This window comes from Gnatocerus cornutus, chromosome 2, assembly GCF_029298725.1.
Source record: "Gnatocerus cornutus isolate USDA-ARS CGAHR chromosome 2, icGnaCorn1.1, whole genome shotgun sequence".
NCBI classification, from domain to species: Eukaryota; Metazoa; Arthropoda; class Insecta; order Coleoptera; family Tenebrionidae; genus Gnatocerus; species Gnatocerus cornutus.
Window position 1 is genome coordinate 14,646,780 of NC_142234.1, and position 21,564 is coordinate 14,668,343.

At 33.4% G+C, this 21,564-nt stretch overlaps 4 protein-coding genes across 6 annotated transcripts; 2 read left to right on the forward strand and 2 right to left on the reverse strand.

Annotated features, from left to right (window-relative positions):
• Positions 1-2,092: 2,092 nt before the first annotated feature.
• Positions 2,093-11,667, forward strand: LOC148179382 (organic cation transporter protein). Of its 2 annotated transcripts, XM_088030683.1 has the most exons (9): positions 2,095-2,622; positions 7,259-7,442; positions 8,470-8,728; positions 9,313-9,505; positions 10,128-10,233; positions 10,285-10,612; positions 10,874-11,049; positions 11,099-11,271; positions 11,317-11,665. In XM_088030683.1, exons 1-9 carry the CDS (start codon positions 2,267-2,269, stop codon positions 11,474-11,476), a joined length of 1,935 nt encoding a protein of 644 aa, XP_087886809.1. In that variant the 5' UTR covers positions 2,095-2,266; the 3' UTR covers positions 11,477-11,665. The 2 variants fall into 2 exon arrangements, with proteins under 2 accessions (XP_087886806.1, XP_087886809.1); XM_088030680.1 differs by having other exon boundaries at positions 2,093-2,622; positions 11,099-11,667.
• Positions 11,668-12,521: 854 nt separating this feature from the next.
• Positions 12,522-17,554, reverse strand: LOC148179383 (glutathione S-transferase-like). Its single transcript, XM_088029213.1, has 5 exons — positions 17,464-17,554; positions 14,036-14,181; positions 13,180-13,347; positions 12,986-13,128; positions 12,522-12,791 (listed from the first exon to the last, which is right to left on the reverse strand). Exons 2-5 carry the CDS (start codon positions 14,169-14,171, stop codon positions 12,624-12,626), a joined length of 615 nt encoding a protein of 204 aa, XP_087885339.1. The 5' UTR covers positions 14,172-14,181; positions 17,464-17,554; the 3' UTR covers positions 12,522-12,623.
• Positions 17,555-18,315: 761 nt separating this feature from the next.
• Polr3H (RNA polymerase III subunit H) lies at positions 18,316-19,235 on the forward strand. Its single transcript, XM_088030717.1, has 4 exons — positions 18,316-18,528; positions 18,573-18,756; positions 18,804-19,057; positions 19,104-19,235. The coding sequence occupies exons 1-4, from the start codon at positions 18,418-18,420 to the stop codon at positions 19,152-19,154; spliced, it is 600 nt and encodes a 199-aa protein (XP_087886843.1). The 5' UTR covers positions 18,316-18,417; the 3' UTR covers positions 19,155-19,235.
• On the reverse strand, positions 19,167-20,327 carry LOC148179385 (motile sperm domain-containing protein 1-like). Of its 2 annotated transcripts, none has more exons than XM_088030716.1 (4): positions 20,086-20,327; positions 19,877-20,040; positions 19,700-19,830; positions 19,167-19,650 (listed from the first exon to the last, which is right to left on the reverse strand). In XM_088030716.1, the coding sequence occupies exons 1-4, from the start codon at positions 20,216-20,218 to the stop codon at positions 19,458-19,460; spliced, it is 621 nt and encodes a 206-aa protein (XP_087886842.1). In that variant the 5' UTR covers positions 20,219-20,327; the 3' UTR covers positions 19,167-19,457. The 2 variants fall into 2 exon arrangements, with proteins under 2 accessions (XP_087886842.1, XP_087886841.1); XM_088030715.1 differs by having other exon boundaries at positions 19,167-19,656.
• Between the last annotated feature and the right edge of the window lie 1,237 nt (positions 20,328-21,564).

Consider the following 21,564-nt stretch of genomic DNA (forward strand, 5'->3'; position numbering starts at 1 on the left):
AAAGCTATACAGAGTCCGGCAACACTTGTGCCCACCCTCAAAATCGTCTTTAATTTTAAAGATAAAATTTTGGAAATTTGTATACGCTTATAGTTGACAAAGCTCTAGAAGCTGACGCAAAAATTTGTTTTTTATCACGGTTTGGTTGGCGTCGCGACGCATAAGAAGTATAATTTTTAGCGAATTTTGAGTTTTTGTGGAAATATTCGCGAATTCAATTTTTTTCCAAATATCTGAGTTTTTATTTTAAATCTAATGCAAATTGTGTCTAAAATTTGCGAAAAAAACGTTGTTTATCAAGTTAGTTTTCAAAATTATGACAGTGCAGCGGCAAACTACGTTTACACCAAAATTTCACAAGTCACTTCATTCACTTTTATAAAGGTTAATTTTGATTAACACGGGCATGTTGCACTTATGGACACTAGAAATCGTTAATTAACATCGACAAAGCGACAATTTCACCAAGTAAGACTTTTGTTACAATCTAAAGCGAGCCAAAGAATAGATGTCATTTTTGACGTAATGAAATTGGAAACTAACTTGATAAAACAGCATTTTTTTCTCAAATTTTGAAAACAATTTGCATTTAATCAAAAATAACATCTGAGATATTTTTAACATATTTATTTTGAAAAAAAAATAAATTGGGGGTTGATATCAAAAACCCTTCCAATTACCTAAAAATTACATTTTTAAGGCGTCGCGACGCCAAAACTATCAGTGATAAAAAACAAATTTTTGCGTCAGCTTCTAGAGCTTTGTCAACTGTGGGAGTATGCAAATTTTCAAAATTTTATCTTTAAAATTAAAGACGATTTTGGGGGTGGACACAAGTGTTGCCTGACCTGTACAATGATTACAGTTAAATTTAAAAATCTGCCAAATTAATATCCAAAGATTTGTTTGAAACGCATGTACTTTACTTTGATTGTTTACCAACAGCGTCAACCGCAACAGCTATCAATAAAAACATTTCAAAGAAATTCACAGTTGCTTCATGTTGCGTTGGTCTTCCAAGACTGCCTAAACAGATTTTGGAAAGTTGTCAATAAACGTGAAACCAATAACTCTTAAATATCAATACATAATTTTTTGAAGAAACTTAATACATTTTCAGGTATCCAGTCTAGATTATTTAAATTTGCCGCTTTTTTTTTGATGAAATTTTGAGATTGTCGGTAACTGTCAAAATGCGAAGACAACTGTTTGATCGACGTTACTATGTATATTACTTCTCACGACTACTTGGTGTTTACGGATCAAGATAAAAGTCAATTTTACCATTTCAGAAGGTACGTACACGTACGTGCGCCTGCTGAAGCCAAGCTCTAGCCATCAGGATGTGCATATGTCGCTGGGCGCGGAAAACATACAGCTTAGACCAATGGCCATTCACATTTTTTTAATTTCTTTCAAATTTTTTGAAATTATTTTAACAAACACATGAATTTATAATGTAATTTTAACAAAAAAAATATGTAAAATCCTGAAAAAATAACTTGCTCTCTTTCTTTTTTAGATATTTTTATCTAAAATTTTTATTTGTTTTGATACACAACTATTTTATTTGAAAAATGGAACTATAAATATAACTATAAAAAAAAGAAAACTTATGCAAATAGAAAGATAAGTTAATGGAAAGTGCGAACCGAAGTGACTGAAGATGTACTTGCTGAAACTAAAGGATAAATATGAATAAAGCATAGAATAACAAGAACAATTAGAAAAATCTTTAAAATTGTGTGGGAGAAAGCAATATTTGCCAAAAACTAAAATAAAGGAAATGACGGTTTTTCCAATTGTCTCCATGAAGTTTCTATAATTGCATATTACACATAAAGTAGTTATTTCAAGTAACTTTTATTGCCAAGGCTTCGCTTATTTGTAACTCGTAATTCAAACAAATTACATCATCCATTAGCTGAAAATATCGTTTCCCAAAATACTTGATTTCACACAATAAAAACTACGAAAACAATTAACCGTTGAAAAACAAATTGAAACATCTGCCTCTTTTATCATCAACGCCGCTGAAGCAGTAGTGTTTTCACACACTGCCGAACTATTCATCGAGAAAGTCCGCACACAATTCAACCGCAGTGGAGGGAAATCCGCGGATACTCAAATCGACGTCCTTAACACTTCGTATAAAAACATTCAAGTCTTTGACTTCAGTTTAGTCGAAATCATCGGCGGTTAGGATTTACCTCGTCGAGGGGTTAGCCTAATCGGACGTGCAGTGTATCAGTGATAAATAGTGACAATGCCTCCTCAAGAGAAAATGCCAGAATCTGGCTCCAACGAGCCAGAATGTAAAGGGCAACTGGAAATGCAATGCCAAAGTGGATATACCAATAGTGGGTTTGTTGGAGAAAATGAGAAAGAAAAACAAGAAAAGAAAGTGGAGGAGAAAGAAGAAGAGTGGAAAGCCTTTGAATTTGACGATTTACTACCGCACATTGGAGAATTTGGAATTTATCAGAAGATCCTGTTTTTGATGATGATCCCTTTTGCTTTTTTTGTGGCGTGGGTTTATTTTACGCAAATTTTTATTACTATCATTCCGGAACAGCACTGGTGTTGGGTGCCGGAACTTGAAAATATGACAGTCGATGAAAGGTAGGAACAAAATTAATGCCAGAGTGAGTTGGTATTTGATATGACTATATCAATTAAACTGAAATTAGTTTTTCTTATTGTTAGCATCGATAATTTAAATTTTATAATTACAATCACAACAAGCAAGTAAATAGAGTTGCTTCTTTTGAAAGTCCGCGCTTAAGTGAGCCTTAAAATTTGAAATCTATTCGTAGCTTTGATCAAATGACAAACTCCACAAGGCTGCCAACATGTAGAAAAACGATACGCCTACTTGACGCCGTGCTTCTCTCATATATTTTCTTTAATTTAATTCTATTTTTAAGTATTTAAGTCAGTATGGCTAAATTTATAGGTTATCTAAGAAACAGGAGAATCAAGTTTTATTGCTTATTTTATTATAAATTTTCGATTCCAATTTATTTCTTTTGGATATTTTTCAGAACTATATCTAATATTCTTGATACTATGGAGGCTCTAAAGACCACCAGGAGTATCATCTCTGAATTTTTTTGTCATGTTGGTAACAGTTGGTGCTTGTTAAAACCTAACTTCAGATTGTTAAACACATAGATCTTTACTATTAATTAAAATTTTTAATAACGTCTTTACATCTTTATACTTGTTAAGTAATTAAGAAGAATTTAATAGAGACGATTCATTATTCTTTCGTTTACTGATAAATTAGCTTCGTGTTTACAAAATACTGTGCAGAAGTAAAATTAATATTTCCTTCATAACATTTCGTTCAGATGACGAATAAATAATCAAAGATAAAAAAATATGAAATCAACTCTAGGAATCTTAACAATTCAAGCAAAATTATTTAGCTGAATGCTGCTGTCAGCTGTAAAATGACAAACTCGATAGACAAAAGTGCTAACAACTTTTCGTTTTCTTCGATCTCATGGATTATTATCGTGCTCCATTTACGGCAGAGTAAAATCCGGCTTATCTTTCTTTTCGTGAATATTTTATTAACAACTGCTTACTTCAACGACATTACTTAGACTTGAGGTCGTAAATCAAAACAACGAACAAATAGCGTGACGCAGGTCGTTTACTTAAATTTTTTGTAGTTAAAAACCTTATAATTGCACCTACACAAGTTATTAATAGAAATATTTGCTTGTCTTTTCAATAAGTCATCGATATGCTCTAATTACATTTAAAATCGAGGTAAGAATAAATTATTAATGAGTATAAACATCCTCTTAATCAATGATTTTTAAGTTACAGTAACGCACAGGATGTGGTTCAGCCAAGTAGAAAGTTATTAGTACAAGAAAGGTCATTTCAATATGTAAAAAAGTATGCGCCTCTGCTGCCACAAAGAAAAAAAATGCATGTTGCAAAATTTTAATTTAAGAATAAATTTGGTGGTTAATACAGTAAAAAGACGCATGGAAAACATTTACTTAAATTGGTTACTCTACTGAGACGGGGTACTTTAATCCGAACAAGGCTATTTTTTTTCTCAAAAATTCATCGTGACACTTATTTTATTTAAATTACCTCGTAATTTATTCGCTCGCTATAAATCATCACCTAATTAAGTTACTCAAGACTGTTTGCTTCCCTAATTACTTTTTGTTTGTTTTCCGAGTTAATTTAAAGACAAATTTGCACATATGTTTTCGTTTCGCTAATTTAAATATTTGAGTAAATTAACGGAGGGGTAAAATTAACGAACGATGGAGAGAAAAATAATTGATCTTTGATTGCACGCTTTCAAATCAAATTGTCTCTTATAGAGATACAAATTAACCTTGGTACTTGAATTAATACTGTCTAAACAAATAACCACTCTTACGCAATTCTCTCGGTGGCATAAAATGAAAAAAGCACGTTTGTCAAATATGAATTAAAAAGTTAGCCTAGATTTCTTTTTGTTATTCGTGAATGTGTGTTAAGGGTAACAATAATAACAATAAATGGGGGGAAGGCCAGGAATAGAAATACTTATTTAAGTCAAACCCTCAGACAAAGCCACATTTTTTAACATTCTGATTATTTTTATGTGATAGAAATTACCAATCTTGCATGTTTGGTGAATTATTAAAATGGCGGAAATTACGTTGCCTTTATAAAATGCGTTTCCACACTAATTTGGTTATTATCTTATCTCTATCTAAATTTGACGCTGGCACGATCTAATAATAATGTCAGCATCAAATTTTACGGCCTAGGCCTTATTTATACCCGTAAAAAGCCTGGTTCCGGTGGCTTAGGAAGTACGCAAAACAAGTTATAAATGAATGGTGGCCTAAAAGTATATGACAATAAAAAAGGTCGCCCTAAATCGTGACTGATTTGCTTGAAAATGAAAAAACAGTAAACCAAAAAAAATAATACACTAGACATAAAAAAGTTGTTTTTACTTCTGTGTTACGCCACTGCACAAATAGTAGTTTGAAATTTCAAAATCAATAGATGAAAAAGTTGCCAACATGTCAAGACAATCACAAGGCTAATATAATACGTACCTTAGATCTAATGTTAATCGTTCTGGTTAGTAGTTCTAGCAGTTCCAAGAATAGAATTTCATACATCTTTTGTTACATTTTTCTAATATCTATGTGAAGGATGTGTTCATAATTTATATTGCCGATGTAAAATCAATAGCTTCTGTGATAATCACACATAAATTTGTGTTTAATTAATATAAATGGGAAAAATAATTATAACATTAATTTTATATAAAAATTAATCTTGAGGTAAATAAGTCTTTATAAATCTGGTTAATAATAATTGATACCACATGATAAGCAAACTTTGGCATGACATCATCAAATAATAAACCAAAAGCACGTGTGAAAAAAAGAAAACATAATTTTGCCACTTTTGCATAAATATACCGAATGTTTCAAAATTGGCATCAAATAGAAATATCTGTTTGGTTCCTGAATTATTTCTCTTCTTGTAAGTTCATATTAAAAAAAACGTGACATTCATAGAACAACTAATTATAATTTTGAGACACCTTAATACATAACAAATACTGCAAATTTTCCAGTAAATTCAGAGTACAGTCGTTTCAACCTTCAAACACCTTTTACTACAAATTTTATTAAAAAATTATTTTATTGAAGTCCATTTCTGGGCTGAGTCAATAACCGATCTCATAACACTCGTCGGCATTGACATTACCACGTCATATCCCACCAGTTACTATTACCTCTATTATCCAAGCATGCATTTCGTTTACTGCAATCATCAGAACGACACTAACATTTTATTAATTTTCCACGTGAGCCGTCACTTTCATGAGGTGTAGAAACTGTTCTCCTTTCTAGGCTGATAAAGTAAACCAACTTCTTAAAAAATCTTGTCTAGTATTTATCTTCAAAATTTTGCACAGTACGAGGAACAAAATACTTCCTCATTTTTACACAACATGTTTGTTGCGTGTTTGTTTTATGTTTTACATAATAATAGTTTGCATCCTCCAATAACTAATTTTTGGAGAGTTAAATATCAGCATCGACCCTGAATGTTTTGAACAGTTTTTGACTTTGTTAATCATGTATTTGTCAATAAAATTAAATCTTGAATGAGAAACACGACAGGAAGTGTTAATAACTGGTTACAAACAAAAACGATTTGTTTTCAAGTGTACTTTGCTGTAATTATTTGTTGTCCATGGTCATAATGCAAGTTCATGGTATTGTCTGAAAAAGATTAGATTCTAAGGTCAGTTAATTGAAATTACACAATGTTAGTTACGAAAAATTGACACCTGCAATGTCAGTTGCAAAAATTCTTCGTTTGAACAAACAAAGCTTAATTAGAGTAATTGGTGATGAAATAGATATTTTTATCTGTTTTCTTTTCATTTTGGTTCGTGCAGTTTCACTTATTTATTTATTATTATTTTCCGTCTCTTCTCATAGAGTTGTAAGAGTAACAACTAATAAATAATAATACTTATGTTAATACATCGAGATAAAATCTCTTCAATTAAAATAATGCACCCAGGATCTTTTTTTTTCTTTGTAGCCGTTGCATTGTTGGGTAATTTAATAATGATGCCGTTTTCCTTGAATTTAAATTCTGTAGTAGCTTTTAATTCGCAAAAGGTACTCAACTAAAACTAATAAAGCTACAGTTTGATAGCAGTTAAGGTTAAATCCGCAAATCTCATAAATCATAATAAATGTTACCAATCAACAGTTTTAACACCGTAATAAAAGTATGAGATCTTGTCTGCGGTTATACGATCGACTAAGCAGGCTTTGGAATGTGTTGGTACCACTGTACTGTCAGTTCTAAATCTTAATTTTCCTACAGAAAATTTATTGTATTCCTCAAATTTAAAATATGGCTCTGCAATAGGGCGAGTGATTTTTTTAAACTTCTGCAATTCCTGCGGAACGTCAAACAAGAACTGTCACATTTGTCAAATTATCACAAAATTGTAGGAGCATCAACAATAAATTTTATGTTTTGTCTTATTATATTTTGCAATAACTAAAAACATCACAGTTGCTTGTGAAGCCATCTATTAATCAAAACTGAAATGTATTCATTGCAGGTATCTAACTTATCTTATCAAATCCTGCTGATTTCTAAAATTGCTCTTTTGTAAATCGGTAAATTCTCTGCAGGAAAAATGACGTATAGACACCATTTTTATTTTACAATTTAATTTTTGCAGGATAGCTTTGGCAATTCCTCGAAAAGCTGATGGCACTCTCGAACGATGCCAAATGTACGACGTAAATTTTACAGAAATCTTAAAAAATAAAGTGCCGGTAAATCCGGCGTGGCCGATCATTTCCTGCAAAAACGGATGGGAGTATAATTATACAGAAGTCCCATATTCATCAATTGCGACAGAAGTAAGTATTGTTTTAGGTTTGATACAGTCTGTATACAGGGTGTTTGGTCACGTTATTGCCATAGCGAAAGAGGTGAAGATGAATGATTTAATTGGAGGAGTTTAAAACCTTTGTAAATAACGCGGAAAAAGTACAAATAATTACAGATTTCCGATTAGTCTACGACCGTAACGTAACACCCTGTATTTTATAACCGTTTTAAAACCTCTCTTTAATTTTATCTGTATTAGATTTAGATTAAACCAGTCTTAAGCGTCTGCAGTTTCCAAGCCAATATTGGAGCTTGAAGCTGCGTTCCGCCGGTGATCTTTAATAACAATTTACTCCCAAAATTGTTTAGGATGTGCAATATTACTTCCTTTTCTTCTCAAGTAATGACAATCAACAAGAAATGTGTGCGCAATTTTCGCAGTATTAAGTTACAAATAACAAAAGTGGCTTTGCTTTTGATTTTATTTTAAAAAAATGAGTACAAAAACGAAGAATTAAAAATAATCACATTTAGATGGCATCACGTTTGATTCACTTTGTACAGATTGGAGACAAATTCGCTGCAGACATTTTTTCATTAGTTGTAATTTGTGACCTGCTGTTTTCGTCGTGTGCAGCAGAACTAATCCGATTTTGATTTCCATTCATTGTACGATGAAACTACTGTCATTCAACAAGTCTGCAGGCAGATTTATGTGCGGTTTGAAAGGTATTAGATATTAATTATTTATTCGATGATTTGATGCCTTCCTTGTATGAAATGTAGACAGAACAATATATTTTTCCCGTGTTTTATTCGAACATACTGTATGGTGTATATGAACCCGCGCTCTAAATAATTCTGACAAAATGTCTGACGCAACAGTGATACTCCATATGGTGTTAATTGATTTAATTGAACGCACACATATTCATTTCTTTTGTGTTTGTATCCGACTAATCGTGCCAATAATGGTGTACTCTCTAATCAGTAGAATAATCGTCTTTCTTATCTATTAATACACATGATGCTCCAAATAATTGACCATTTTCGTAGCAAAACTGGGTCTGCGAAAACTCAGCTCTACCCCACACCGCCCAGTCAATCTTCTTCTGCGGAGCCATCCTCGGCGGTCTCATCTTTGGATGGATCGCCGACAGATTCGGCAGGATACCAGCTCTTGTAGGAACAAACCTCGTGGGATTCGTCGGAGGAATTGCAACCGCTTTCTGTAGCGCTTTCTGGACTTTTTGCTTATGTAGATTCCTCGTTGGAATGGCTTTTGACAATTGCTTCACAATGATGTACATTTTAGGTAGGTTGAATGAGTTTTAATTAGTTACAATAGTGAAGAAAAAATATCTAATTAGATTATACTTGGAAAAAAAGAAATACAATGTTCGAGTCATTCAGCGTAAAATTGGCCATTGTAATCAGAATCATTCATGGTTAATTATTTGGTTAACGGTCGAGATTTAAAGCGATTATTATGGCAATACCGAGTGTTTAAAATTCACGGACAAATTTGGTCATGTTACAAGTGTCCTTATATGCTCTAGGTTCTAATTAATTACTCCGATTTCGAGTCGAGTAAGGAAATTAAAACCGTTATCAGTGACACTTAATTATCCATTCTACATGTGCAAAACGCCTTAGGATTAAATTAATTGCACCAACCCTACTGTTCAATTTAAAGGTCAGTTTTAATTGAAGTACAAAAGATGTGATTTCTCATATCCACTACTATAAATCTTCATGACGTCTGGACTAAGAAAAATCCTTCATAATCCTAAGAATGTGCACTGATTGAAGAAATAATCAATGATAATGATTATAAATGTGTTTCTGGTATTTCGTCTTAATTACAGCAATTATATTAAACGGCTATTTATCTTGCAGTCTTGGAATACGTGGGACCAAAATGGAGAACTTTTGTAGCCAACATGTCCATTGCAATTTTCTTCACGTTTGCAGCGTCCATTTTGCCTTGGATTGCTTATTATTTAGCCGATTGGAAATTGTTGTGCTATGTCACTTCGGCGCCACTGCTTTTGGCTGTGATAACACCCTGGATGGTCCCGGAATCGGCAAGGTACGTCAAAATACAAAATAATTAACGGAAATAAAAGTGTTTATCCTCCAGTTTCGTCAAACCGTTTAGGGTTTATTTACTACAGGGGTAAACCTGCTATAAACCATTTAACGATGCTAATACGCCCACATTAACTTAATTAGTACTATATCGGGTGTTCAATTTAAAAGACGCCACTGTGTATATTTATAGACTGCGCGTGCATTGTGAAATTGCACATTTGTGAGGTAATCGCCATCACTTCAACGTGAGTTCCAATAGATCGTTTCTTTCTTTAGATGACACGTAAAATAATCACGAGAACGAGGAGATTGCTTAGGTTGGGTAATTGTAATGAAGTGTGCAATAAAATGTTGAGGACTGCTGTAATTGGCCGTGACCCAAATACCTCTTGGATTTTGTTATTAGTTCTATGCTTAAAAAAAACAGCAACAAAATTTGGTTTATATTCTCTTTACGGCTTATGGTTGGATTAAATTTAATTAAATAACGTTGGTAACGATTGAACTCTCATTTTTCTCAAGTACGAAAATAACGGAATTCGTAATTTGTACTTTATCTAATTTAAACTTTCTGTCGCTCCGATTAAACTCACATTTTCCTTTAAAAAATCCGTTTTTAGATGGCTTGTTTCTCAAGGAAAATTCGACAAGGCCATTGGGATATTAAGAAAATTTCAGAGAATCAATAAAACCAACGTCGCCGAAGAAACCTACACGAAATTTAAAGTGAGTTCACTTTAAATTTATCAATCACAGTTCTTACACCAGATCTTTCAGACAAGTTGCTTAAAAGTCCAAAAAGAAGAAGAAATGGATAAGGCGTATACAGTGTTGGATTTATTCAAGACCCCGCGCTTGAGAAAAATCACAATTCTGTTGATAGTAATGTGGATGGCCATTTCTTTGGTCTTTGATGGACACGTGAGAAACGTTGGGTCCCTGGGTCTAGACATTTTCTTGACGTTTACTATTGCCAGTGCCACTGAATTTCCCGCAGATACGTTTTTGACCATGGTCTTGGATGTGTGGGGAAGAAGATGGTTGGCGTGCGGATCCATGGTTCTAAGTGGGATTTTCAGTCTTCTTGCCACAACTGTGCCATATGGTAAATTTAAATCAAGTCTGAAGTCAGGAAACGAAGCGGGATCGTGGGTGACATTCTAAGATTTAGTCTCTCATTCTTTTAGCATCATTGCGTATTTAGAAGAATTATTCACCTGTGTGTAATTTTCTCCTTTCTTATGTTCTTGTTTGTGTCCTCCTGGAGACATAAATATTCCCAACTTTCGTCCTGACGTTTATTTGTTTTTAATACCGATCATTCGACATGAAAAGAAACTTAACACGTTATATTGCTGTTTTACAGGAGTGCCATCTGCTGCTCTAGCAATAATGGGGCGTTTTGCCGTCAATATTTCCTACAATATTGGTCTCCAATACGCCGCTGAACTCTTACCCACCGTGGTAAGAGCTCAAGGAGTAGCTCTCATCCACATAATGGGCTACGTCGCCAGTATTCTCGCTCCTTTCGTAGTTTATTTAGTAAGTTTTCTCACAAACTTAAATACAAAACTTTATTGTTTTAATTTAGGCCAACATCTCCGTCGACCTTCCACTTTTCATTCTGGGAGTTCTGGGCGTTATTGGAGGTATTTTAGCTCTCTTTTTACCAGAAACACTAGACCAAGAACTACCACAGACGTTACAAGATGGAGAAAACTTTGGTTTAGGACAAAAAATCTGGGATTTCCCCTGCATCAAAAAGTACCATTCATTCATAGAGTTATTGAATCTAACATTATTTTGCAGAGAACCTGAATGTGATAGCAGTGACGACTTCAAAAGGTCTTTCATGCGCAGGTCTTCCATGAGAGCGTCGATTAGAGGGGAAATTCGATCTAGTATGATTAATAAAGCGTCTATTCGTTCCAGAAAATCAGTCTCAATACCTGAAAACCAAATGGTGTAAAGAGAAGTTTTACTTCGTCGTGATAAATACGTAATTGTAGATGGTTGTCCATCTGTTTGTCTGTGGTAACTTATTTTTAAGCATTTGTATGATACTCGCTGTAGATAGTCGTTTTTAATATAATTTTGTATAAATTATTATTAACTTTTGTAGTGATAATAAAAGTGTGCCTTTTATTGTTATAAAGTACCTCAAGAAATGTTAATAATTTTGTAGTGTTACATAACCAATGTATTGTCTTGAAGTTCCTACAATAAAACATTTTACTTAAAAAACGAGTTTTTCAAGATAAGGATACCAACAAAAATAAAAGTGTATTTTAAACTTAATTTTATTAAAAATTGTCGCATCTTAAAATAAATCCGAAAGTTTATGCTTCTGTTTACTTAAACCGCATCTCCAAGGATATCAAATATCAGGGTTCCGGAATCATCCGGAAAAAGAATTTCTTGACTTACTTTGCAAAGTAAACATTGCATGGAAATATATTTAATAATAAAGCTCTAGAGTCTATTGACTTTTATTAAACAACCAACTACAACTGTAAACAACAAAAGACGTCTTAAAAAATTAACTTACAATGAATTAACAACATCTAAAACAACAATTTAACGTTCTAAGTCTACACTACGACAGTAAAAAAGCGTTTTTACAAGTCATTGCTTACAGAATACATCGACGAAACATTAACAAAAAATACTCGATGAAAAAAAGTAAGAAAGAGAATTGGAACGTAATTCTATCGTAGTTTGCTGGCTGTAAATATAATACATATAAAAATATTACAGTTAGCGTGCCTCTCTAAATATTCCTAAAAAATAATACTCTAAGTCCTCTTCTATATACATTGTTGTTATTGTATTTTATAGCAGTATACCTTGTTTACATTATACACACGAATAATTTTTATTTCCTTTTGATTTTTTGAACACATAGAATCTTACATCTATTGTGAACCGAAGGTAGAAATGATATGTCGAAGAAATTCTCAAGTAAAATAATAAAAGGCCGAATAGAGCGTCGCCCATTATAAAATCTACGTTCGAAATTAATATATAGGTAAGTAGGTATGTACAAAATGGCAGTGACAGAAAACTCCAAACGAAAATTTTCCGTCTTGGTTTTCTGCCCCTAATTATGCAACAATTTACGAGTCTGTTGCTGGTCTTTTCGCAACCCATGCACTTATACTGGGAAGTTCGTAGACTTTCATTTTTAGAGCTTTCAAAGCCGGGTACTGATCCAAAGCGGCTTTTCCAAAGATGTGTTCGAAGTTTTCGAGAGAAACCGCAAAGACGAAATCGCACCAGGTTATCTGAAAAGAATTTATAGGAATGCTGTAATAAGTATAGGTTGTGATTACTTTTACAGATACGATTATTTGAGGTAGTTTACAAAACTATCTCGATTTCTCCATCATTGCGCTCCCGCCTATTAAAATTTCCGGGTCTTGTTAATTGATATGTAAATTAATATTTATGCAAGAGTAGAGCAAATAAACCAACCCACCTCGGATCCCACTGAAAACCCATTATTTTCGGTCAAAAGCTTCTCAAATTTTGATAAATAAAAAGGAATCGTCTCTCTCATTAGGCGTACTTTTTTTTCTTCTTTTTTGATGGGGTCTTGTTCCATTCTAAATTGAGCCAGCACTAAAAACATCAATGATAACGTTCCGGAAAGGTATTAAAATTTCGATTTACCTTGCTTAAGATCGCCTAGAGTGTCGACTAAAACATCACACTGTAAAGCCTCCCATTCATTTCGTCCAGCTAAACCATACTGTCGTGCTAGATATCTGGCCACTGCGTTGCTTTGAGCTACAGCTTTTCCATCTATTTCAAGTACAGGAAGCATACCAAAAGGCACTTCTGTAACAGATAAATTGCTGCTTCAAGACAATTATTAATTTCAGACTCTCCTAAAAGCAGTATTTAGCTTTAGAACCATAAATAAAGAAATTGGGAGAAAAGCGACAAAACGTCTCTTAATTTACAAGATACAAATTTACAAAGACGCCTTTGATTTTACGGGTCAACACTTATTTATTCTGAAATATAAAATTCTGGCCCGGCGCATCCACCAATTTTGAAAGAAGATTTTTCTTTTCTGTTATTTTTACGTGCAAAGTCTTCCGCTTCAAATATTTGTGATTGTTCGAGTGTGATTTTTCAACTTTTGAGAATTGTAATTTTCGATGAGCTGCACGACTAAATTTCTATCTCTTTATTTAAATGGAAGTTTCTGGTTCAAATCATAATTTCATTATGAATTCGCACCATCCAATTTTGTTCCAACATCCATCACGCTATAAACAACTAAATTTAACTAAAATTAAGTTAACACTATATCCGACTTTAACTAGCTCGACGCGTCGAAATTCGTCGTTCGAATTGTTGTCTATTTATTAATATTTCTGTCAATATATCTCCACTACATAGTTACATTTCAAACAAAAGCTTGATATCACTTTCAAAGCAATCAGCTATAATAGCCGACTACATAAAAATCGACTTTTTGTGCTTTGTTTTTCGTAGGTACAGAATTCAATTAACTCACTTTTTTTGACCTCGGGCCATTTTTCCCTCGGGATTCTTTCATCTTCATATTCGACACCAGCATAAGCGAATATAAAACGGATATGTTCGGCGCGGCCTCTGGCGTTGAAATAAATCAGCTTATAGTGTGGCGACATGCCGCTAAACCTGAAAAAATCAATCGTGAGTGAAAAAGTGGGATAAGTTTTCTAAAAATAAAAGTAAAGAGAAATACGTCAAAGCTCGTTTGCGCCTGACTTATTAGGCAACTAACCAGACAAAATATAAAAGTGTCACGGTTGTGCTTTTTTATGTTGGTACCTCTGTTTGAATTTTTGCAACAAGTCAACATAGTTGCATTTTTCATGTGCATAATTGTACACTGTCAAAGAGGGCAGAAGTACCAACTATGCAGTTATTAATTTGAAACTCTCGTGTATATTTTTGTTCACATTTTTTTGTGTCGTGTCTGAGAAAATAACAGTTAAAAAACTTCTAAACAAAAATTGTCGAATACATTATAGTCAAATTTGATCGATTCGATCACACGAAACTTAAAAAGTTTTGGTCAACAGCATACCACTAGCTGGAAGGAGGAAAACATTTTCTTCTATAAATAAGCTAACATGTAAACAAAATCTTGTGCTAATTCAGAATAGGCGAATTAGATAGATTAAGACCGAAAGATAAATCCTTTCCTTGATCTATTTTTAGCAAGAACATGTGGGTAAATCATTGATTTTAACATTGCCTGGTAGGTCGTGCGAGATGAACTTTACGATTACACATGAGAAAAACGTGTCAAATTAACTATCCTTAGATTTATCATTTATATGCAGTTGTATCGAATTTGTTATGTAATATTGATGGCTCCACAGAAATCAAACCTTATCAAATTTTCACTACAGAAATATCGAGATGAAATACGACACGATAGAAATGTTAGATTTTTACGTTATTTACAATGACAACTGGTGGCTAGGAGGCCATGCATTTTTATTAAGTTGGTAGCTCTCTTGTCTTTTGTAATTTGACGCGTGTCAATTGTTTTTAATCTTGAAGTGTTTTTTTACTCATCTAAATTTGAAAGTCCTACAACTTATAATTTAATTTTTAAAGCGACATAACTTTATATTAAATATACGTTGAAAACTTTAAATGGTTATTACCGAATAATATTCTCATCACATCAATTTAAATTAGTCAAGTTCCGTATAGTAATATCTGCTCGAATTTATTACATTAGTATGATGAGGCTGCGGAACTTGTTATAGGAAAAACAATGTTCTTCCGATGTCTTATTGTAGTCACATAACAATCTAATTTCAAAACAGAATTACTTCATTCATATTATTATATCATCAAAGTTCTCTGCTTTTACATTTTCTTCCTTTGTTCTGTAACAAAGTAATTTAGTACACAAATCGTTTTATTATTCCCCAACAAACAAATGAAAAGAATGCATATATTCCATCTTGTAATTCAAAAACGAATGATATATAGCTCAGATACATACACCGGTGTGACGTTTCTCACTTTTAAAAATATGTTGGCAGCATTGTTCATACTGTTAGGTATAAAAAGTTAGTTTGTTTCTTGATGAGTACCTATTTGTTCGAAAGAGGCGAATTAACAAAGTTGCTAAATCGCTGAAATCGCTGTTTAAAATTTAATGAGTCGGTCAATAAGTAATGAGTCAACTTTTCGCCTTACATTGTATGTAAACACGACAGAATTGCACGTCTAACAAATACAATCTTTAGAGGACTCCTTTTTGTCAATAAGTGTACGAAAACAACCTCTAGCATTTATTCGTGAGTTTTACAAACGACTATTGACGTCTTCTGGAACTCGTTTAGCAAATCCAGAGTGTTGCGTTGATGATGGGGTAAAGTCACGACGTCATGCTTCAGTAAAAGTTACCAAAGGAAAGATTGAAAAGGGTCAGGTCATCTTCAATGGAGCAGAAATTTAAGTTTAACTTGTATGGTGGCGCTGAATACAATTCGCGGTCGATATCATTGTTTCTGACAGTTCTGACAGTGCTACCAACTTGTCAGAATAATCAAGGCCTCTTTTTATAAACACTCCGCTCCGCTAACGATTCGGGATTCAGGTGTTCAAATGCATGCAGACCTTGGTATTATCGAGCAGTTTGCCAATACTTTCGCGCTGAGCAGCCCATGGAAGCATTCCCTATTTCTAGCACCATCCCCAATTCATGTCGTGACCTTTCCAACACCTTATTTGCCTTGCAACATCCGGTCGTGCTCACTTTCCTCCGATAAGGTCAGCAAAAATATCATTTGCTGATTTTATCTCCACCGATTCTTGCTTGCATTTTCGTGTGTTCCGACAGTAATGGATTATGTGGGTCAGAATGGACATTGCATGCATAAAAAACTATTGGCGGCATTCCAACTCACAGCCAGTGATGAAATTTCATTACGGTCGTCAGCGGTGAATGATGAGTTTAGTAGGCTTTCAATTGAATCGACATGTTGGTAGCATTGTTAGTTATCCATTTTGGGACTTCTGTCAACAATGACATCACTACATACCAATTGATGAGATCACGAGCAGAGGTACCAACACAATTGAAATTCCAGAGCCTGCTTTGATCGTTTTCCACATATGGTATTTTTTCATAATAAATTTACTACGGGTTATTGGAGTAAACAGGTTTGTTTTTTATTGACGTCACACGTTTTTATACCTTCAACTATGCGCCTGCAGCGAAAAAAAGTTTAAACAATTGTTTGTTTACATCGACCACCTGTTGACTTTTTAAAATTTTACAAAGTCAAAGATAATTAAATTACGAAACTTACATCTAATAAAGTGATAATCTGATAAAAATAATCGTTCCAAAGTGATTTTAATTTTATTTCTAATTTCTCGATTATTCAGATTAAATTTTTTCGGCGGTAAAAAATTCAAATATCAGGCTTTACATTCTTGGGGTAAAAAAATTAAATTACGAGTTATGCCTATGACAACTCGCACTGTCTTTAATGTCACAGCGTGACAATGTTGGAATGAAATTTTAGTCATTTTGATTTAACCACCCTAAAAATCGATGAGTCAAAATTTTTAGTTTTAATTCGTTATGTTTTTAGATTGAAATCTTGAAAACTGATTTTAACCTTCTCTAAGATCAGGATCTTGTCATTTTTCCCGGATTTTTCCATTTAGACCTCGCTCCTTTCACTGTAAATGAAAAAATGTAAACAAAAGCTTTCATCCCGACTTTTGTTCCAACATGAAAAGCAAACTTTTCGGTGTCAAGAGTAATTTTCCCTTAAAAACGGAAATAAATACCCATAAGTAATTATTTATTAAAAAGTAATCCGTGACCGGATTCAAACCCATAGTATTTGGATACTGCTTTGAATAATAACCAATATTGATCCATTCATGCCTCGAGCTTTCAATTTGTGCATTCCTCACCTTATTAAGTTCACACTTTATCAACGTTGTACCTTGAAGCTTTTTCTCAGTCGTTCCCTGCACCCCCAAACACAACTTTCCCGAAACGTGTACACAGAAGGGATGAAAATTTTGGACTGAGGCTGAAACGCTTAAACCGCTAAAACTAGAGCTTTCACCGCGCAGATTCGACCTCACGTCATAGACGTGTAAAGAAATAAAAAGAAAAGCAATAATTAAAAAGCTCGTTGGGATCGCTCATTTATAAGAAATTATTTTCGCGTTTTTGTGTAATCTTCTCTCTGGAGAGATGGAATTATTTTATCGATCGACTTGACCGGGACGGCTTTATTTATTTAGAGCGTGTGAAGAACATATCATGGGTGTAAGAAGCACCTTGGCCCGTGTCAGGTATGTTCGATTGAGCTTTCGTCGTTCTTTTTTTTCTGCGCTCCTGAGATGAAATATTTCTCCTCCTCTTTTGAAAAGCATTCATCGAATTTAATTTGATTTAAATATTACTGCAGTGGAAAAAACGACTCACAATTTTTATTTCAAATTTTGCGCCCCACATACATTTAAAAAAGAAAATTAAAATTTGCTCTACAACTAAATTCAAAGTCAATTATTTTTCCACAGACAGTATTTTACTAATCATTTTAATTCTTTATTAAAGTAAAACGTACAGTTTGAATAAAATTAAGTTTGATGTCAATTTTTCTTATCTTATTGTTGAATTGAGATTAAAAAAATATTCCTGACCCTAGGGGCAAAATAAAAAAATTTCCCTGTAAATTAAAATTAAATTTATAATCAACAGTTTAAGGACGGCTGATTTCCGAATTATCACTACGCGCAAGTGACGTCACTCAAAATATTTTCTAGTTGGAGTGATCTACCGAACCCCAGATCAGCTGTCATCACATCATCAACATCCTAACCTCACTTTTTCAAAAATATGCTGTTGTTTCCAAAATGTTTATTATTGCTGAAATGAAAAATGTAACCCGCATTCCACCGGAACTGTTTAACCTAAAATTAAACGATGCCATCGCTGGTGAACTCAATAAAAAATTAGCTAACAAAGTAAGTCTAGAAAAATTGAATTTCAAATAAAAATTGGTCCACAGGTTGTGTTGAACGTGGGCTTATGTATAGCCTTGTACGACATAACGAGTCTTCAAGAGTCTTACATTTTCCCCGGTGATGGGGCCTCACATACGCGCGTTAGCTTCAGATATATCGTGTTTCGCCCCTTTATTGAAGAGGTCTTGACTGGAAAAATTCGGAGTTGCAGTCAAGAAGGCGTTCATGGTAGACGTTCAATGGAAAATATATTTACACTTACTCAACTTTTACAGTTTCTTTGGGGTTTTTTGATGATATTTTGATACCTCCAAATGCTTTACAACATCCTTCCACATTCAATGAGACTGAACAGGCTTGGGTCTGGGAGTATGATGTAGGAAATGGCAACAAACATGATCTTTTTATGGACGCTGGAGAAACAATCAGGTTTAGAGTCACAGCAGAGATGTTTAATGAAACTTGTCCAACTGGAACTCTCCAAGAAACACAAGAAAAGTCTGAGAACAAAGTGCCATATAGTTTAACGGTGGGGTAAAACACTTGCATGCAGATTTAATAAAATTTTATTTTAGGGGAGTATAAACGAGCCAGGTTTGGGGTTGCTGTCATGGTGGGATAGTTAGTTTTTAAGATAATCAAATCCAACTTTTCCTTTTATTATAAATTCTTCAATTGTATTAAAATATAATTTCTCTAATATCTAACACAAGAAAACCAGTCTTGCGTCATCCAACCCACATTGGTAACAAAGTAGCTAAAAGTACAATCACTGAAACATCACAAATGAGCAAAATAACGATAGTTAAACCCATAAAACCTACTTACATACTAGAATACAAAAAATACTAGAATTCAGGTCTCCACAATATAAAACTAACGATATCCATAACAGATCTGTACATTTTTATCCTACAAGCAGAGATATGTCAACATGGCCTTAACAGAGCCATTGTGATAAGTCCTAAGACAAAAGCAACAATAATTTTAACAGGTACACCTATATGCAAGTATGTTGGTATGTTAGTGGTCACTGGTAAATCACAACATGTAGGCAACATCAACACTACTATTAAAAATAGAGACAATAAAATAAAGTAGTTTCTCACAGAAGGTTCAAGCCTGAAACTTTAAATTAAAGTAGTTTGAATTAACCAAAATCTCAACTTACTCATTGCCTCTAACTCTTTCTCTATGACTAGATTCACAAGCTGTGTATGAATGAAAGCTATCATCTCCAACACTACCACTGTCACGTTCACCAGGAAGAAGAGTAGCAACAACACATCTTTTACCTAATAACTACACAACGATTTAGATTCAATCAATCTTTATTAAAATCACTAACCTGATTTGTTGTGGCATCATGCATTGTAATCATAAACTTATCTCTAGAATGGCAATTTGCTTGAAGGGGAAGGTTGTGTCGCACCAGCAAGTCAATGTAGGAATGAGGGGCGATTGTACCTTTAGGATCCACGACATCGTATTTGTCTTTTGTGTTAGCAAACACTGTAAAATCGTGTTAACTTATGCTAAGGCTCTGTCGATTTTTACCTTGGTATTTAACGGGAAAATCGTACGGATTGTACAATGTCAGTAATTGTTTATGCGTATTTTGAGTTCCTATGTAAAAAGTCAGTTCATTTGGGTAGATAAAAACGGGAATTGATCGATCTTTGAGGGTCATTCTACACAAAGGCCTCTAAACACTACGTTACTGTTTTTTTCTAGGTTTCTTTTTGCGTTTGACACTCGTTTGACAGCTGACAGATGATTGAATTTTGGGGATTTTTTGTGGCGGAAGCGTACCAATCTTGGTATTTAAAATTTGACAAAATTTGAATTTTTTTTATTATGAAACCTCCTTATGAGTTTTTTTTGTCATTTAACTGCTGTATCCTCGAATCTGGAATATGAAGTCATATTTTTGTCCTAACTGACTTTGAAAAATAATAAAATACACAACAATTTCCATTGCTTCAAATGTAGATATGTAATAATAAATAAACTGACTATTTATATTATGTATGTTTTAATTTAATTATTTCATCTTCTATCTTTTCATTATTATTTCTAGTCCTTCTCAATTTTTCAGCATTTTATATTATTATTATCAAAAATACAATTTATTCCCAAACACCAAATTTTGCCAAAAAATGCTGACGCGCGTTTTGATAGCAATGCTACCATCATCAGAGCGATGATTAAACTGTTTAATTTTTGTCAACACCAAGATTTGATCCAACAATTTTCTTTATATTATGTATTTAATATTATTTTCATGTCTACATTTTTCGTCCATCTTATTTTTTTTATTTTTGTTTAATCAGTTCTGCTTTTTATTCAACCGTTCATTTATAACAGAACGAATAACTGAACGCACAAGTTGAAAATCACACACAATGTATATTATGTAAAAAGGTCAATCAGAAGTATAGTAGCGGCTGGGCGCGATATTTTTATTCTGAGGCGAAACCAAAGACATTAAGGCCACCTCATATTTACTATATTATTGCCTATCATAATTGTTATGTAAGAGAAATTAAGAAAATGATGTTCTATGGATACTTAAGATTGGCTACCATGGCTGTTATGACATAACGACAGATTTAGCGACCTAGGCAATAAATAAAAATGTGAGACTAGGCTGGTAATGTTTCTGATGATACAAGAACAAGCTATAAGTACAGTTGCAATCATTACATAGTTTACACTTAATTAATGAATTATTTATATATTTAGCAGAGGCGCATCCAAAATCATAAGTGACTCACATTTAAATCAGCGGCGATTGGAAGACCAACCTTCTTCAGATTTAGCAACTAGCAGTCAAGTTTTTGGCCATTATTTAAGTAAAATTTACGTATAAGAATTTGATTTTGACCACAGTTGCAATCGGCATCAAATTTTGACACCTTTTTGATATATAATTAATAATCGGTGCGCTACTGCGATTTTGTTATATTACAATAGGAAAATCAAAGTGTAAACTGTTCAATGACCGCAACTGCACCTACTCTTGGTGAGAAAGAA